The 19,210-nt window shown below is 50.4% G+C and overlaps 1 protein-coding gene across 3 annotated transcripts in view; it reads left to right on the top strand.

Annotated features, from left to right (window-relative positions):
* Ctif (cap binding complex dependent translation initiation factor) overlaps nucleotides 1–19,210 on the top strand; it is a 464,175-nt gene that overhangs the window by 101,926 nt on the left and 343,039 nt on the right. For 2 of the 3 annotated variants that reach the window (XR_007832477.1, XM_051163667.1), the window contains exons 7-8: nucleotides 12,400–12,892; nucleotides 13,965–14,264. Coding sequence is in view for 2 of the 3 variants with exons in the window: in XM_051163667.1 (XP_051019624.1) it covers nucleotides 12,400–12,892; nucleotides 13,965–14,264 (793 nt within the window). In the remaining variant the exon portion in view is untranslated. The remainder of the gene's footprint in view (nucleotides 1–12,399; nucleotides 12,893–13,964; nucleotides 14,265–19,210) is intronic. The other variant, XM_051163669.1, reaches the window with a different exon arrangement.

Genomic DNA, 19,210 nt, shown 5'->3' with positions numbered 1-19,210 from the left:
CTTCCCCGTCTCTCTCTCTCACGGGAGCAGTATAGTGAGTAGAAATGACTGCAGCCCATGCAGACGGCCCTCAGCCAACAGATCACTCCGCAGCCCTGGGAACCACTCTGGTGGTTTGAAGCTTTAGACGGGTTTTAAATTATTTTATTAGTAGCCAAATATTTAATTTTCACCCATAATGGACTTTGGTTAAGGGGAGGGAGCACTGAAGAGCACAGATATTAAAAGGCTGGCTGGAGGACAGAGGTGCTGACGTGTCTGCTCATTTGCCATGGGGTGTTCTGCCCATACATGTAATGATGATATGTTGTTTTGAAATTTCTTTATGGAAAATTGTCATTTTTTTTTTTTTTAATTTCAAAAGTCATTTATAACGGATGAAGGAGTGTATGTCTTGGGAAAAGGTTTCGTCTGACCTCCATTTATGACTGTTACGAAAGAATGCGTTGCCATGCATGCTTGCCCTGGCATTCCAGAGGCTGAGGAGGAGGAGGAGACTAACCTGGGCTACAAACCAGGACAGCTTCTCCAAAGCTCAAAGGAAAACCAAAGATTATGTTAAATACGTACATTGTAATTCCCTTCTAATTTCATATCAACCTAGAGATTGTATTTTATATCAAAGAACTTCATTACCTTATTACCTTAATAGGTTTTTTAATTCCAAAGAGTGTTTACAGATAATATACAGCTATAAATGAACTTTTCCAGTCTAAAGGGCCAGAGCAGGGGCAGACAGAGGCCACCTCTAAACTGATTCCGGTTCCACCAGGGTAAAGACAAATAACAAAGGCCCAGCCTTCTCCTTCCCACCAAGTGGCAGAACTCCTGACGTGTGTCATATGAGCCCACTCTGGGATGCAGGGTCTTGCTTTGAGTTGTCTTTCAAGTTCATCCAAAAGGACAAGCCAATGTCCCTTCAGATAGTCCCCAGTATGTACCCATACGTCACTTCTGGCCACAGAGCCCCCAGAGAGCAGTCTCTGGACCAGTTGTCCTTACCTGTGTGTAACTCTGAGGTGAGTGCCTGTCTGAGAGGGGGAGGGGTGGTGTGTTGGCTGATGTTTTGTTTGGTTTGCCTGGAGCAAAATTCTTACCAAGTCTTTGCTTGAGTTGGCCATTCCTTCCGGAATGTTCTCTCCGCATCTCCATTTTAACCAAAAATTTTTATGCTAACTGCTCCAGAATCTCAGAAAAAAATAAGTTTGGGGCTGTTACTTAGTTGGTAGAGTTTTTGCCTAACATTCGTGATGCTCTGGGGGGTGTGCCCTGTGTAAATCTAGGCACAGTGGCTCATGCCTGTAATCACAACACCTGGGAGTTAATGGAAACAGCATCAAATGTTAGGTCATCCTCAGCTACATAGCAAGTGTGAGGCCAGCCTGGGCTACATGAGACCCTGTCTCAAAAAGCAAAGCAAGCAAGATTCCAGAAAAGTTGTGAGACCCATACAAGCATTCCTATCTCCCTCCACTCAAACTGCCAAATGTTCCCATCACCTCCACTCCTTCATCTGCATTCTTTTCTGCTCTGTTGGCGAATCGAGTTGCCAAAACAATGTCCTTATCTGCCACATACCTCACAGACTGGTTCTTTAAGACTGAGTCTTTTTCAGGACCACAGTATGATGGTTAGGATCAGAACACTGAGTCCCATCCACTAAGTGATCCATCTAAACCTGGGTGCGGTCAGTCCTGCAGTCTTCCCAGTTGGGGATCCTGTCTCCCTGTTGTGTGTTAAACTGGCACAGGTCTATGGGCTCAGAGCATCACAGCCTTGACTGTGCTTAGGCAGGTGCTAGCTCTTTGTAGTCGGCTCCTCTGGCTTGTCCCAGAGGTCACGCTCAGATCATTTGCTCTTGGGTGAGATCACGTCCTGGCCATCCTATCAGGAGGCAGTGCTGTCCTTGGGTCCCATGTTGATTGTGGTTACATGGGTGAGGGGGAGGCTGCCTGTTCTCCACTGTCAAGGGCTTCTGTGGGAAGGTCCCTGGAAACTACCAGTGTTCAGTCTTCCACCCTGTGGCTTCCGTTGATTCATCATGTCTGAAACAGTTATCAATATCACGGTTACCAAATCATTTCCCAATTCCAACATTCCTTCTAAATATACTAGCTGGCTTTCTACCATAAAGGATTGTCCTTAAGCTGAGTGTGCGGGGGGGGGGGGGGGTGTTGTTGATTGCATGTGTGTATGGGCAGCACATTCGTGCCTGGTGCCCTTGGAGGCCATTAGGGGCACTAGGAGCCAAACTTTGGTCTTCTGCAGGAGCAGCAAGTGCTCTTCACCACTGAGCCATCCCTCCAGGCCTTTGGTTGTTTGCTGCTGTTGTTTCACTTATTTGAGCTAAGGTCTTTCACTGGATAGCCCAGGCTGGCCCTGACTTTATGATCCTCCTCCTCCTCTGCCTCTTGAGTACTGGGATTACAAGAGTACACAGCCATGCCTGACTTATCTTTGGTTGCTATTTTCTTATTGACTATCAACCTGGGGCTAAAATCAAGGGCCTCATGAGTACTAGGCAAGTGCTGCAGAATGGACCCACACCCCCAGCATCTGGGCACGAGAAGGGGAAGTACCTGATACCCATCTCAGTGTCCCTGGCACACTGCTGCTTGCCTGAAAAGATATTCCAAGTGAAAGTCATAGCTTCATGTCTGCTACAAGTCCCTAGTGTTCTGGAAGGTTCTACCCTAAGAGAGTATCTGCTGGGAAGCCTGTCCCCAGGTGGCCTGGCTGGAGTGAGAATGAGGCCATGTGTGAGCCTGTTGAAGGTCCTTTGGGGTCACGACTCACCACAGATTCATCAGTCTATCAGCCCCAACTGAAAAATGTGACCCAAGGGAGGCGCTGCCTCAGCCAACGCCATTTTGTATTTCCTCTCCTTCCTGGGATGGAACAAATGGCCCTTCAGGGACAGTGAACCTGTCAGTAATGAAGTTGTGAGAGGAGGAGGAGGAGGCTGTCCCCAGAGGGTGGCTGATGGGGGATGGCTAATGGATTAATGTGGTGGCCAGCAGAGCCTGGGAACTTCTGGCTCCTCTCAGCCCACAAAGTCTGACCAGACCCTAGCCTATTGGAGCTCCTTGACCTCCCACACCTCAGGCGGGGGTGGGGGCAGGGGTGCAATTTACTTCATTTAGGGAAAGCCCAGAGCCCTTCAGCCCCACTCATAGCCTGGGGCATTGCCCATGGGTGTTCTGAGCCTGCCAGGCACATCCCTATCCCCACCTATCCTCAGAAGCCACGGGTACCAAATTGGTCCTCAGGAAGGTGCCCACTTCAGTCTCCCAGGCACTGTGTTTGAGACCTCAGGGCTGCAGCCTGCTTATCAGATAGAATCATCTGGGCTTACCTGGGAGCTGCAAAGCGTCCTCCCCTCTCCGAGACCATGCAGCACATGCAGCAAGATGGGAAAGAGTGCCACAGATCTCCATATATGTGGAGGTCACGGGCTCCATGGCAGGCCGACTTGCAGGTGGCGTGTGTCCTCCCTCTCTGTCCCGGGCGAAGGAACATGCAGGAGTGGAAGGAGACATTGTGTGAAGATGGCGGCCCCTGTATGTGTCACCTAAAGCGACAGCCACAGAGCAAGGAAGAGAGACTTGTGTGTGGCCTTTTTACCCATAGAGTTAGGGCGCGCGTGTGTGCACACACACATACACACACAGCAGGATCCTGAGCCAGAGCAGGGCTACAGTTTTCCTACAGAACTTGGGCTTGGGGTGATTCCTCTACCCCTTGTCCCTGTCTCCCCACCAACCACTGCTGGTATCTCCTCCTATAATGTTTTCCCTGTTCTGCATGTCTTTCCAAATCCCTTCTTCTCCAGGAAGCCTTCCCTGACTGCATCCTCAGAACTCACCAGATGCCAAGCCTTGCTATTTATCGTTGGTAAACTTCCAATACCCTGGCAGTGCTGTGAAAGATCATGATATTGTCAGGGATACTGTCCTGTAGCTACATGAGGTACACCAGTCACTGATAACCTGAGTCAGAGTTGCAAAGGAAGGCTCTGCATGAAATGTATGGTCTCAGGGATGGCTAGCCGAGAAGACTTACTCGTTTCCTCTCTTTCTTCCGGCAGTTGAAAGTACAAACTGCTCTTGCAGAGGACTCTGGTCTGGTTCCTAGCACCCACATGGGACAGCTCACCACTACCACTGTGGATCAGGCAGGTGTGCATGTGCTGCCATGGGCAGCAAGCACTCTGCATACACTTCCCCCCTTGTGCACAGAAGACAGGTCCCCAGACCCTCCAGTGGGTTCTGGAAGCTGTAGCCATACGGCATTTTTCTCTACTCTTCAGCTTAATTTGTAAATTAAGAACAACGAAAAAATATATTAATGGGTTGGAGCCATAATAAAAGTGGATTCTGGTAACAGCTGCGCACACTTTCCTGTGCTGTGGCCGCCCTGCTTGTGTGCCTGTGAGACGACAGAAGATTCTGATGGTGAGCTGCAGCTGGGGAATACAACTGCAGAGCTAACATTGTAATTGCTCCTCACAGTTCCGCAGATGCAAGGTTCGCGCTTGCTGCAATTCTGAGCATACGGGTTTCATTCCCTTTCCTTATTAAGTAAAAAAGATCTGCCTTTTTGCCTAAAGTACTTGCGGCTTCTCCCTCGCACAACCGTGTGCCCATCCGTGTAAGTACTCTCAAGCTATGAGATGACTGCTAAAAAAATTCAGGTCACTTGATCATAAATACTACAGTATCTCAACAGCCAACCTTCTAACTCAGACAGCTACTAGGTATCTAACGGGCAGGTAGCATATACAGTGTGGGCACATCCCAGGGGCCATTCACATCCCAGGGACAGGAAAATAGCATGTGACTTAAAACCCATGAGTTGTAAACCTCTGGGACTTTTCATTGTGAATTTTCAGAGCATGGTTGAGGTGTGTGGCTTAGACTGCGGAAGGCCACGTGCAGGTGAGGTGGCACCTGGTGGCCTGGAGACCTAGATGCGAGTGAAAGATGAAGAGGAGGTAGACAATGCTCACTCCAGTCTGAGCCACCTGAGACGGGATGGAGACAGAATACTCCAGGGGGTGGGGCAGTGCACTGAACTGCAGAAGAAAGCCTTAGAGTGGGCGGGCATGCTGGGCATCTCCTGAATAGCAGCCCACCTAGTCCCCTACGGGGACCATTGTAGGTACTATTAGAGGAAGGAAACAATGGCTCAACACTGGAAATACATTTTCTATTGTTTACACCTATAGATGCAGTGAGGAGAGGTTAAGGAATTGGAAGTTACACAGCTAGAAACATAGTGTCAGGATTTGAACTTAGGGAGTTTGGCTCCAAAGCCCCTATTTTGAATAAGTACATAGCTCAAAGAAGAATAACTACTATCTAGCACAAAGATGCATAGACCTGGCAGCAGGCTGCAGTGAGGGGGCCCCAGGCTAGGCCTGGAGACAGCAAAGCCTGGCTGGGCCAAGTGGAAGGGCGAGGGCCTTCCCCTGGAGCCATGCCACCAGGTTCACGTGGAGCCTGACAGCTCCCAAGGGCAGCCGCGTGCTCCTCCCATGACATCATGCTGCCTCAGAACTTTGAGGCCAAGGATTCTTGGAATGCTTGATTCATCCTGGAACAAAAATAATACTGCGTATTTATAACGTGCCTTTGTACCCCAAAGGCTTTCCTGGGCTTTATTTCATTGAAAGATCAGGCCAGCCTTGTGACTACACAGGAATCAGAGAGATGGAAAGCCAACCTGAGCAGCCCAAGAAGAGGTCCATACTCCCAGGCCACAGCTAGGAGTACCCAGCTGCAGGCACTGTGTGGCTTAACAAAGCCACTTAGCAAAACCATCAGTCATTAAGGTGCCCAAGAACCCTGGTTTCTTTTCTCTCTCTCTCTCTTTTTTTTTTTTTTAGATTTATTTATTTATGATTATGTGTACAATGCTCTACCTGCATGTACACCTGCAGGCCAGAAGAGGGCATCAGATCACATTATAGATGTTTATATAAGAGCCACCATGTGGTTGCTGGGAATTGAACTCAGGACCTCTAGAATAGCGGTCAGTTCTCTTAACCTCTGAGCCATCTCTCCAGCCCCAGAACCCTGGTTTCTAACAAGAGCAGGATTAGCAACACAGGCTCATGAGACACCAAGAATCCTCGGAAGGACACTTTCTTTTAGCTTCTTCCTTGCCAGAGATAGAGCCCACAGCTCTGCCCTCCTTCCCCCAATGGATAGCAATGAGACCAAAGGGCCACCCTGAAACTTGGCCCCAGCCCTATCCCCCAGGCTTCAGCCACAAGCACCGCAGATGAGATGGGCAAAGGATTGTTCCCAGTGCCGCTGGAACCCAAGGCCATGCATGGCTCCTGTGGTTTGCCCCAGACACAGTGGAGCCCAGGCTGGAAGGCTGTTTTCCACACAGCTTTCCCTCCCACAGGCCCCAGCCTCCTGTCCCTCCCCTCGATGCCTAAGCCTTTACTTCTGCCCAGCTAGCCCTTCTGCACCCTATATTGTCTCAGGATGACCCACAGCCTCCCATGGGACCTTGGCCAGTTCCTCTGGATAGTGGTTATAGTGAGTCTGCAGAATTTGCCAGCTACCCTGGGCCTCAAGACCCTGGAACAAACTTGAACCTCGGGCCAGGAAAACAAAGTGGTCATGACAGTACATGCAAGGGCCACACAACCGAGATCCACTGGTCACTTGCAAACTAGGACAAGATATCCTCCCTATGCCCTGCCGACCTCACTGTAGAGTCGGGTGAGCAATGGTACCTCTCCCTGAGGGGAAGTAGAAGCTATGCCTGGCATGCAGTACATACACCACATACATGGGCTGTTTTCATTACTGTGACTCTGTTCCCCTGAAGCCTCAAGTCCTCCGTTACCTCTCGGAAGCCTCTGAGCAGAGCTGGCTACAAGGGGTTCACGCTGCACACTGCACAGAACTGTGTGCTCAGAAGGGCCCATACTCCACTGAGTGCTGGGCCGTGACTGTCATGACGTCAGAAATTCTTGAATGGAGGCCCATCCTTTTCTTTTTGCTGTAGGCTCCACACATTGCATGTTTTGGCCCCTTCGGCCCCAGGAGTAGACTAAGCCCTTTCTCTGTTTGCTTGTCCTTGTCCCCTGTGGCTAGTCATAGCTAGATTTAGCTTCCATAACTGGTAGGCTAGTGTTTCTAAGCCCTGGTATAGGCACTGGGCTTCACGAAACCCCAGGACACCCAGAGCTGTTGTTCCTGTGGACAGTCACAGAGCAGGCTGGGAGGAGAGATGGGGTAAGGTGGGCAGGTGTAGACAGTGACCGTGGTGGACATCGGGAGGGTCCAGAGCAGGATTCTGGGCTGACTTAACTCCGGATGTGAATGGGGCAATGCTGAGGAGCTGCACAGGGACACTGGACAACTTCTGCCACTCACTTACACAGCCCTCAGAAGGACACTTCAGCGAGCCCAGTGACAACTTGGACTAACCTCCAAGTGGTGCCAATTTAAATAAGGAAGCGATGGGTGAAGCAACCGCAGTTGGGGGACCAGTGTTTTCTCTGGCTACATAGTGTTCGGGGCAGCAAGACCCTCCACAGGGCTGGAACATCTGCTGGCCAGGAACCATCTGGCACGCAAGTGTTTGGTCCACACTGTGAAACATCTCCCTTCTAAGGGGATAGTTTCCCTGACTGGCAGAAGCCTCAGTTTTGAACTATTTCTTTCCAACCCTGGGTAAAGAAGAAAGCCACTGACTGTAGGAGAATTCGCATGGTGTCAGGGTAGCAGGGCTGTCCCTATGCCCACTAGCCCTCAGTTGGGGCGGGGGCGGGGCATGGACAAAGTATCCTGTGTTTTCCTAGTTGAGTTTCCCATCACTTGGCAAATGGAGGCTGGAAGAGTGGTTGGCTTTGTTTCTGGGCCTTGTGCACCAATGCTAGGCTGCAGGGAAATGCCTCTGATACTGTGCCCAGCCCCAAATTTCATCTCATCCTGGGCAGGGAACGTGGTAGCCGATGCAAGGAACAGGTTCTGTGGAGGTAGGCAGTTGTGGAGGTGCCCCTGAGAACATGAGCCTCTGTGGAGCTCCCAAGTCACTCGCCCAGGAATTTTACTTTCAGAATTTCTAAGCAGGCCCACAAATTATGTGTCAAAGGCTCTGTTGGTGAGAACTATAATGAATCAGTGGGCCTTGGGCTATCTGGTTGGGAGCTATTTTTTATATATATATATATATATATATATATATATATATATATATATATATATATATTTTTTTTTTTTTTTTTTTTTTTTTTTTTTTAAAGAAATGAACAGAAAAACATTTGTCTCTGTTTGGCCCGATGTTAAAACTATCTTTAAACAAAAGAAAATTCTAAGTTATTCTCCATATACTCATCTCCCAAAATGCAACTGTGGTGTGTTCTAAGAACTTTTTTTCCCCCTTAGAAATTTTAATTTCAGAACCAAAAGTAGAAAGAATCAACTAAATGGACTGTAGAAAAGTGTGCACTGACCACTTCCATCCCAAGAGGTGTTTTTTCCCCTTGACCTAACAGCAGGAACTTCCAGGGGCTCATTTAGAATCCTGCTCTTGTGCCCTAAGCCATCCCCTTATCTGAGAATGAGAGTTCCATCTGACAACAAAAAGCAATAGACGTTTGCACTTCTTGGTGACTGTGCTGCCAAATTGGGTGTGTGTACAATGCTCCCACAACTGGACCACGTGTACATAGCGTCTAACAACAGATGCAGCCCTCTAGCTCACCCACTTTTAGGAGTAGAAGCAACTCACCCTGCCCCAGCCAAACCCAAACCCACAGGTCTCCTGGGGAGCAGCCAGCTGGCCCCTGACAAAGGTATCAATGAAACCTGGCATCACAAACACAGAAGAGAGCACGCTGGCTTTGGCTAGCTCACCCAACTACCACTAATAAATATTTGTGAATGGCCAGAGCAGGGAAACCTACGCCACCATGGTTGGGGAACAGGGTCCAAGCTTATGTCTGCCCAGGCTTCTAGTGGCCCTCTGGGCTCCTTGCCAGGCAAAGAGCGCGGGCCCACTGTGGTTGTTTCCACAACAGCCTCTGGGAAGTCAGCCCTGTGCTCCTGGGAAATTGGACCTCACAATGAATGAGGGACAGACTGAAGGTAGCCTTCCTGGTCCCATGATGAATGGACAGGAATGGCATCTTTGAAAGCCACAATGGGCTTATCTTTTAAATGAGAAGAAAGGAGCCTAAGGACTAAGCTCAGTGGCTAAGCAGTTGCCTAGGGTGTGTTAGGATTTGGGTTCTATCCCCAGCATCATCCCCTGCCAGAGAGAGACGGAGAGAGGGGGCGTCCGTAGTCCATATGCACACAGAAGACAGTCCCAGCATCACTTGTCCTGGGAATATGACAAACTAAAGAAAGGCTTCGTGCCCCATCCTCCAGTGCCACCTGCACTCTTGCTCAGCTTCCCAAGGCAAAGCTGAGTCATGATCAAAGCTCTATATCTAGTCCTCCTTTTGGACCCAGTAGGTCTCAGTTAGGGTAACTATTGCAGCCATGAAACGCCATGGCCAAAGGGGGTTATCTGGCTTACATTTCCACATCACTGTTCATCACTGAAGGAGGCCAGGACAGGAACTCAAACAGGGAGGAACTGGAGTCAGGAGCTGATGCAGAAGCCATAGAGGGGTGCTGCTTACTGGCTTGCTCCCCATGGCTTGCTCAGCCTGATTTCTCACAGAACCCATGACCACTAGCCCAGGGATGGCACCACCCACAATGGGCTGGGCCCTCCCTCATCAGTCACTAATTAGGAAAATGTGCTATAGCCTTGTCTGCATCCTGATCTTACAGAAGCGATTGCTCACTGGAGGTTCCCTCCTCTCAGATGACTCTAGCTTATGTCAAGTTGACATAAAAGTAGCTGGCACACAGTAGGACAACTTAGCTTTCCCTCTCTTGTGTGAATGGTCCTCCTTACACATAAGACACAACCACCCAGCAAATATGAGTCTGGGGACATCTGCTACAGTCTGTCACATTCTTGGTCAATACTGTTCTATCAGTGCTGGGGGTGCCAAGTCAGATAAGCCATCTCAGGTCACTCCACATCTCCAAGTGAACAGCAGTAAGACCTAGATGATTTCTTTCTACAGCCCTTGATTGCCAACCATGTAGAAATGGCATGCTCCTTCAGGTGGGCAGAGGTGGTTTGCGTTTTTTTTTCTTTTCCCACTGGGAGGGGTAGCTGCTGGGCAGAAGGAGGGAAATCCCCAGAACGGCAAATGGGAAGTGAGACAAGCTGGGAAGAGCTTGTCCTTCAGAGATGTTTCTTAGGTCATGGCTGTGAGGCACCCCAAAAATTCTAAATAAGGATGACAAGAGTTGTAAGGATCAAGCATTATCTGCCAGGGAGCTTCCAAGGGTCCCCTCTGGGCTAGTAATAAGTAAATAGCCCACATTCAAGGAACAAAGAAAGTAGGAGGATATAGGGCCAGCGAGTTGAAAGTAATTTAGAAGTTAAAGATGGGAGGGAGGACATCACAAAATGCCACAGGCATGTGGCCTGAGCGGCTCTCTGTGACCCAAGCATTGATGTCTTCTGGCCCCTGACCCAGTGCTGAGGAAGAGCAAGACCTTGCACAATGCTAGGTAAGAGCTGCGCCCACCCCTGAGGGTGTCCCACACACTAGGCGAGCCCCTACCACTCAACTATATTCCTCACCCTCTTTTTTCTTGTTTGGCTTTTTTTTTTTTTAAGTAAAGAAAAACATTGTGTGTGTGTGTGTGTGTGTGTGTGTGTTGAGTGCAAGTGTGTGTAGTGTGTGTGGTTAGTACAGATGTGTGTACATAGTGAGTACAGGTGTCTGGTGTGTGTGTGTGTGTGTGTTGAGTGCAAGTGTGTGTAGTGTGTGTGGTTAGTGCAGATGTGTGTATGTGTTTACTAAGTGCAGGTGTGTATGTGTGTGGTGAGTTCAGGTGTGCGTGTGTGTGTGTGTGTGTGTGTGTGTGTGTGTGTGTGTGTATGTGTAATGAGTGCAGGTATGTATTTGTGTAAATTTTTTTCTTTATTAAAAAAAAAAAGCCAAACAAGAAAAAAGAGGGTTAGGAATATAGTTGACTGGTAAGGTGCTCGCCTACTGCGTGGGACACCCTCAGGGCTGAGCACGGCTCTTACCTAGAATTGTAGTGGATGCAAAGGTGTATGTGTGTGTGTGTGTGTGTGTGTGTGTGTGTGTGTGGTGACTGCACGTGTGTACATGCCTCAGCATGTGTGTAGGTCAGAGCATAACTTCTGGGAGGTGTTTCTCTCCCTCCACAGTAGATGCAATGGATCAAAGTCATGTTGTCAGGCTTGCGTGGCAAGTGCTGTTACTCAGCAAGCCATCTCACCAGCTGTGGGGGGCTTTCTGTTTTTGTTTTGTTCTGGTTGTTGATGTAGTATTTGCATTTATTCTTTGACAATTTTTTTACATCATACAATGCATCCTTGTTTGGCCTTTTAAAACGAGGTCTCAGTGTGTAATCACAGGATAGCCTGGAATTCATGGTATAGCCCAGGCTGGCCTCGAGCTTGTGGCAATACTCCTGCCTCTGCCTCCAAAGTACTGAAGTTACAGGCGTGTGCTACCATGTGCCTGGTCTGACTAACTTTAGTGAGAAAGAAATACAGCCTTTTATATAGACCTATATACATTCACATTTTCAGAAAAAAAAATCAAATGAAGATTAAAATTGAGCTGACAACAAAGAAACAAATGCATGAAGGAAATAAATCTGGTGTGTTTATAAAGCATAATTGCAGTTAGGAGTGTGGAGTCTGGGGTAGATCGCAAGGTGTGGGTTCGCTCTTCAAACAGGAATGCTTTCTTTTGCTTCCTGCACCACTGTGTCGATATTAAGTGACACGTAGCTCTTCTCAGCTGCACCCAAGTTACCTTCCGGCACAGAGGGCAGCCGGGGAGTGACCGAGACTAGCTATGGTGCTGTGAGTGTTAAGACCCTGCCTCATGCAGCTTGGATTAAGAGCCTACCTCAGAACCTCATCTTAACTTGTTCATATCTTTAAAAGCCTACTTGGTTCCAGAAAGTCACATTCTGAAGAACAGAGTTACGGCTTCAACACATGAGTACTGTCAGATAGTGCTGCTTTCCAGGGGACATTCCAGGGACGTAGCTGGGGGATGGGCAGAGGCAGGACGGTTCGCCACATCTTCCGTTGGATGTTTGTTCCGTGTTACACACATTGGCACATCGTGTGACACGGGTGAAATGCTGCTTTGTAGAGAAATCTTGATTTCCATTTTCTGATGGCTCATGGGAAGGTCAAGATAAGTGCTGAAATGGCTAGTAATGTAGGCTCTGCCCTCCTGCTCCAGTGTTTGGAGACCCTACCCGCTCACTGTGTAATCCATCCTTTCTACCTCTCTGCTCTGCTTTGTAGACGGCAGCAGAGACCTCCAGGAGGGAACAAGCCCCAACAGCACGGTGACCATCAGCCAGGCAGTGCCAAACACAACAGGGACCACCAGAAGTCCTACCAGGGGGGCTCAGGGCCCCACCCCTCAGGGAGGCCCACACACCATGGCTACAGCCAGAACCGACGCTGGCACCATGGCAACATGAAGCATCCGCCAGGAGACAAGGGAGAAGCAGGCAGCCACCGTAACGCCAAAGAGAACATGACGCTTGAGAACCCCAAACTTGAAGACAGCCCGGGGGATACCGGACACAGTGGCCATGAGCCCCCCTGCAGCCCTGACACTCTGACCCCAACAGCTTCCGAGAGGCCAACCCCTCAGCTGCCAGGGGGGCCAGAGGCTGAGACCAAGCATAAAGACAGTGTTCTTCCCGAGCGCCTCGCGGAGCGGCCCAAAATCACCCTGCTCCAATCTTCCAAAGACAGGCTGAGGCGAAGGCTGAAGGAAAAGGTACCGGTAATTGAATTTTCCTTGTTCTCTTGCACCTGGGAGGACAGCTGAGAGGTAGGCACTTTGATGGGTGGACTTTGGTGGAGCCTAATGGGTTGGGACAGGGCCTCCTCCTCTAAAGGGCCGTGTGGATCCACCACGCCAAGTCATCATCACAGGGCGAGCCCACAGCAGCTGTACTTGGACACCTCCAACACATACTGGTCCTCATCTCCTGCCCCCTAAGAGGTGTTGGAGACACAGGGAAATTACTAGATGCCGTGGGACAAGGAGCTGGGTCCTATTGTCCCTGCTCAGGGAGTCAGGCAAACTTTCCCCCGAAGAGGTAAGTGGTCTAGAGGGGACTAGAGAAGAAAAAAGAGGTCACTTAGGATGCCACCCTCCTGTGCCACTCAGTTCACAAGTGGGAGAGCAGCTGTTTTTGCACCTTGACCCCACATGATAAAGGAAAGCTCCAGTGCTCTTGCAGTGTCACCCTGTCACCCCAGGGGAATGGTGGCTCAGAGAGGGAGCCACCAGCCATGTGAATAACACAGAGGAAGAATCCTTGATGCACCGTATTGGTGTGTAGAGGGACATCCAGCACTGTCTCCATGAGATGCTAAGCCAGGGCCACGTCCACATGGCTGACCATGCATTTAGGGCAGGACACCTGGCACCTATACCCAGGTCACTCCCAGCCTCACTGCAGGTGTTTTGGATCCCACTTAACCCCAGCTTCATCATCATCCCCACCTCATTTTTCTCTGACTCAATTTTCTATTTATTACCTTAACTTAGTCTTTGATAATTCCCACTAATCATTTCTAGCTTAAGGGATCTGATAGATGAATGGCGGGGGAGGGTGGGGGGGGGGCCGGTGTATGTGAGAATCCTGAGTGGAAGCTTGAACTCACAAGTGATGTCAACTCAAGACATCAGAGAAAGGAAGGAAAAGGTCTGCAAAGAGCATGTGTGGCGTGAGGGTCTCTGGTAGGAGTTGCATTCCCTCGCACCCTTCCTTCTGGCCATCCCAAAGCCGCTGAGACTTCAGCCCCACTCAGATGTGTTTTATTTGCCCCGCCCCCTATACCCCCAGGAGGAAGTGACAATAGAGACGAGCAGCTCTCAGCCAAACAAGATGGACAAGTTGATGGAGATCCTGAACAGCATGAGGAACAACAGCAGTGATGTGGACGCCAAGCTCAGCTCCTTCATGGAGGAGGCCCAGAACTCCACCAACTCTGAGGAGATGCTGGGGGAGATCGTGCGGACCATCTACCAGAAGGCGGTGTCAGACCGCAGCTTTGCCTTCACGGCCGCCAAGCTCTGTGACAAGATGGCACTCTTCATGGTCGAGGGGACCAAGTTCCGGAGCTTGCTCCTCAACATGCTCCAGGTAACCAGACACCGACAGCTGCTGCCCCACTCCCTGCCCCTCCAGTGACAGTGACGGTTATTGCTAGAGAGAGGGCTGCAAACTCTAATGGTAGTTGAACTCGTCCCAAGTTCCTTCCACCCCTGTCCGATTAATTATAGAAAATAAGAAGGCATCGAGGGGTGAGAGAAATGAGCTGCTGGATTTGTGTGTGTTTGTGTCCACGCTCCATGGTGACAAAGGACCAATATAATTTTATAGATGCTTTTTTGTTCAACCGGCCCTTTCTCTCGTTCTATTTTCATGATAAGAGGCTGGCCATTGGCCCTATGCTTTGACCTCTACATGTCTGTGCGGTCATGAACTTGCTGTAGCCCCGTGTCTTCCCCCTCCTCTTCCTTTGCTTCCCATCTTCCCCCTTCTCCTTCTCCCTAGTGACAAGCCCAAAAGGCATGACGGCTATACCTTTGGTCTAGCATGGATGGATGGCAAAGCCTTGTGGGTCAGGATGTGGACAGTCTGTCTGCTCATGCACCGAGGTCCAAAGCAGAAAGAAAGCATGGCAAAGCAAGGTTTTCTTGCTGCCTGGTTGTGTACCTGTTGTGTATGGTAACGGTTGACTGGTGACCCCAGATCTGGCAACATCAGGGGGAAAATGGCAGTAGAGGATGGCATGGCAGCCATATCAGGCCAGAAGACCACTTTGGAGACTCTGGATTGGGGTGTGTGTGAATGTTTTCCCTGTTATTTTATACAGCAGAGCCGAGTTTAGATACAAATTGTGTTATCAGGCCTACCTGGGTCAGCAGTCCCTTAGAAGCGAGGAAAGCAGGAGACAGAGCTAAAAGGACCTTTGGCAGTACATAGGTGACTAGGTGCCGGATTTTCCAAGCAGTGCCGCTTCTGAGAGTCAAAGGGACTCCCTTCATAACTACACTTGGACAACAGATGTACACAGGGCACCTGGCCACCTGATTTATGGTTTGCCGTGTCATCCCTAAGAGCAGAGGGGAGATCGCTGCTGGCCCACCTGCCTGTGGTGCACTGGGCCCCATGCCCGCCTGCCCTCTTCCATGTGCATCTCACTGTCTGCAACCCGAGCCTCCCTGGCCAGCCCCAAGCTTCTCTCCAGCGTCCAGCTGTGATCAGGTTGCCATTCCTGGATCGCCCACGCTCCCCTGGTGATGAATTCCCGCATTACCTGAGGGATTTGCACACCGGCATGTTCCTCGCAGGCCGGAATGTCCTGGGAGAGTGGAGAGGGTGACAAACAGACAGGAGAAGCCCATCTGCCATGCATCACCAGGCACAGGGAGTCAAGGGCACGGTTGGCCACAGACTTGGTTTGGGGATTTTTTTTTTCCCCCTCAGAGAAGGACCAGAATGGAAGACAAAGTTCTGGACTATGGCTGCCAGCTGCCAACAATCCATGCAACCCCACAGCAGACAGGCACACAGGCTTTGTGGCACCCGGGAAAAATAACTGGCTGCGGGGGCCACCCCAATAGGAGTTGTTTCCTTCTAGAACCCGTGGCAAGAGCAATTTAAGTTAGTGAAATTGTATTGTGTGCCCTCCTAACAAGCCCATGTGGAGTGAATGCGCCGGGACACAGTTGGGCGTGCACTGGAGTGGACAAACACTAGACCGAATGCTGGAAACCCAGAGGCTAGACATGGTCCAGGAATCAGCAGTCAGGGCCTTGGGAATAGGCAGGAGTGACACCCACCCCCATGAGCTGCTCCCTTTTCTTAGGCCTGGCCCTGAATGAAGCAGTCTTAGGTTCCCCTGTCCTCGCAAACTGCCCTCCCTCTCATCGGCACTCAGTGGTATGAGTGATACAGACTTTATGGCCATCCGCAGGCAGTCTTGTCCCAGGGGTACTCACCTCCTGCCCTCTGCTCCCCATCACCACCCTACAGCCAGGCTGAGCCTCTGGCTATACTCTAGTGAGCAGACTCGCCCATCTTGTTGAGCGTTTCCTTGAGAATTCACTTCTTCTTCTACCTCATACTCTGCCTTGTGTTGGGGGGCCCACTCCAACTCAGAGTCTCCCACTCAGTCCCTTCTTCTCTGCCCTGACACCTGTCTCCCCATTCTGTCACATGGCTAGCACTGACCAGGTGCCCCAGGACACCAAGAAGCAACCTTGGAGCTAAGGGTTTGAACGTATAGAGGAAAGACAGGGACTTCATCTAGTGAGCACAGGAACCCCTAGCAACAAATGAGTGCATGCTGTCACTGCCCTATGTCCCCAGGATAGTAGGCAAGCATTGCCTCTATGGCATTGCCACTCTGTGTCTGGCTGTCTGCTCAGCACCCGTGCTGGCAGGTCATGGTCATGGAGGAATGGCTATTGCAAGAGGAAGGCACCACAAACTTCCCTCTCTCGTTTCCCCAGTCAAGAATGGAACCCCAGGAAGCAAGCAAGACTCCAATTGTCAGCTCCAAAGGTGCACCCTCCTGGTGACCCTTGCTAGTGGCAAAAGGCCATGTGTCTGTCTGGAGCATTTGTAGTTCATCTGTAGGCCACCCACTTCACCCGCTTCCTGTGAGCCAGTGTGAGAGCCCTCCAGAGGGTGGAAGCGGAGGCTTTGCCTTGACACTTGAGCCTCTGGTAAGATTGGCCAAAGCCCTTCGGGCTATGAGGAAAATCTTAGCTGTGCTGGGGGATGTGCCCATGGATCCCTGATTACATGGCTGAGAGGAAGCCTGCTTATCTACTTGGCCTTCTTCAGGCCTTGTTGTTCCTCCTTGCAACCAAGGAGGTGGCACTTAGAGCAGTGGAACTCAGAGCCACTTGCCACTCAGCCCAGCAAGTCTAAAAGGAGAAGCAACAGACCTGGGGACTTACCCACCTTCCCACGTCACACCTCTAAGGAAATCGGTCTTCACTGCCCACAGAGCCTTCCCCCCCACCCCCCCACCCCCCGCGTTCCCTCTTCCTCCCTCCCTCCCTCCCTCCATCCCTCCCTCCCATCTTTCTCCCTGGAGCTCCTGCTCTCTGTGTTCTCATTCCCACTTGACTCTGCAACCCCAGCCAGCCTCACCCTCTGTCTGGCAGGCTGTAAGCCCGGCCCTCCTAGTGTCTAATATGGCTGCTATACAGACTCTGAGGCCCAGCTCAGTGACGTGCACTGCAAAGGGGCCAGGTGTGAGGTGCCCTGTGCACACCCCTGCCAGCAGCTGTCTCTGGATGTGTCCCTCCCTGACCGAGTGCTCCTGCAGCCTGGACTTTGGCGTGAGCAGTCGGCCGCACGGCAGGGAGAGAGGCAGCCTTTAATGTGATAACTACTCTTCAGCAAGGTCCAAGATTCCTGCCAGGTTGGGCTTCAGCACCCACAAAGTGGAAAATGGAGTGTGAAAGATAGTCAAAGGTCCTTCCTATATAGACTCTCTCCATCACCATGTCAAGAACCACAGAAACATTCATTCCTTCATGAGTCCCATAGGCCTCAGTAGACCATTACAGCTCAAAATTTGTCAATTTTTACATCTATGCTGGATTTAGTTTTTGCCTTAGATATGAGTCCTTTCTTAAGTAGTGTGCTCATAAGTGCTCAAAACTTTATCAAGTGGCTATTTCTTTTTTTTCTTTTTTTTTTTTTTTACCTTTATAATATGTGCACTGATGTTTTGCTTGCATGTATGTCTGTGTGAGGGTGTCAGATCTTGGAATTATAGATAGTTGTGAGCTGTCATGTGGGTGCTGGGATTTGAACACAGGTTCTCAGGAAGAGCAGTCAGTGCCCTTAACCACTGAGCCATCTCTCCAGCCCTAAATGGCTCTTTCTTAAATGTCTATTGTATGCCAAGCCTCTAGTCTTCACTATTGCCTTGTATTCCTACCAAGCTTCCAGTGTTGCTGCCAGGCTGGTCTGGGGGCCACACTTCAGAAGCAAAGCATTAGATAGTTTGTAAAAGAGGGGTCACTTTCATGGCTGGGAAATAAGGCACAAACTCTTATCAATATGGCTGTCCATCCTGGGAATGCTACTGTTCAGACGCAGGTGTTCTGTAGGACGGAGACTCTCGGCCATTGTCTTTTGGGATCACATGCAGAACTGCGGCTTCAGCCTAGCCTTCTCCTCAGACCAGCCAAATGAAGTCCTCTGGGCATAAACCCGGACATCTTGTCATAAAGAGCTCTCAGGCCATGTGAAGTGAACATCACTGTCAGGAAGAAGTCCCAGAGACACCAGGAGCATGCCACCATTGTCACTTATGAACCAGCCAAAACGTATTTCCCAGCTGCTAGGCTCTTTGCTGAGCAAGGTGGAGGACTCAGGCTGGGCTGGTGAGAAAATGGGAGAGGAAAAACTTAGCTGTTGATAGAATGCCTTCACCTCCAACCCCCTTTTTGCTTCGGTGGAGATGCTGGCCTCTGCCACCTCAAAGGCCCTTTTTCACACTCTTCCTCGCTATGCTGAGACTCCCGCAACCCTGGGAAGAGGAGAGACCGCCTACTCCTCTTCCACTGGGCCCCTCTGTTCCCTGCTCTCACCTTCCTGTTGCCTTTTTCTTGGCCTCTGTCATTTGTTGGCATGGGCACTATGTGTTTTAGGGGAAGGGCCTCACTTTCACCCCCCGGTGCTGACTGGGCCACCCAGTAGAGCTGGCGGCAGCCACTTCTATGGCTCTGCCCTGCCCGTGAGGCTCCTCGATCCTCGATGCACATTGAATGTTTCCACTTCTTGGAGACTGCGGGCTACCCCTGGCCCTAGCAAGCAGAAAGCTCCCTTGATGCTCATGAGGGAATTGCGGTGCAGTCCTGAGGAGGATGAGAGCTCCGGTTTCATGGGGAAGGAAGAATGAGTGTGCCTCTTTTTATGGGACCTTAGGAATGACAGGAATCAAAGGCCTGAGCCCCCTCCACCCAGTCCTGCCTGGTCACCACCCTCTGCCTTCCCCTTGAGCTTGGGGGAGGACTCTCTTGCCTAGATCTGCTTGGGTAGTGCAAGTTCAAGCC

The sequence above is a fragment of the Acomys russatus genome, chromosome 20, assembly GCF_903995435.1.
Source record: "Acomys russatus chromosome 20, mAcoRus1.1, whole genome shotgun sequence".
Lineage (NCBI taxonomy): Eukaryota > Metazoa > Chordata > Mammalia > Rodentia > Muridae > Acomys > Acomys russatus.
This window is presented reverse-complemented; position numbering and strand designations above follow the sequence as displayed.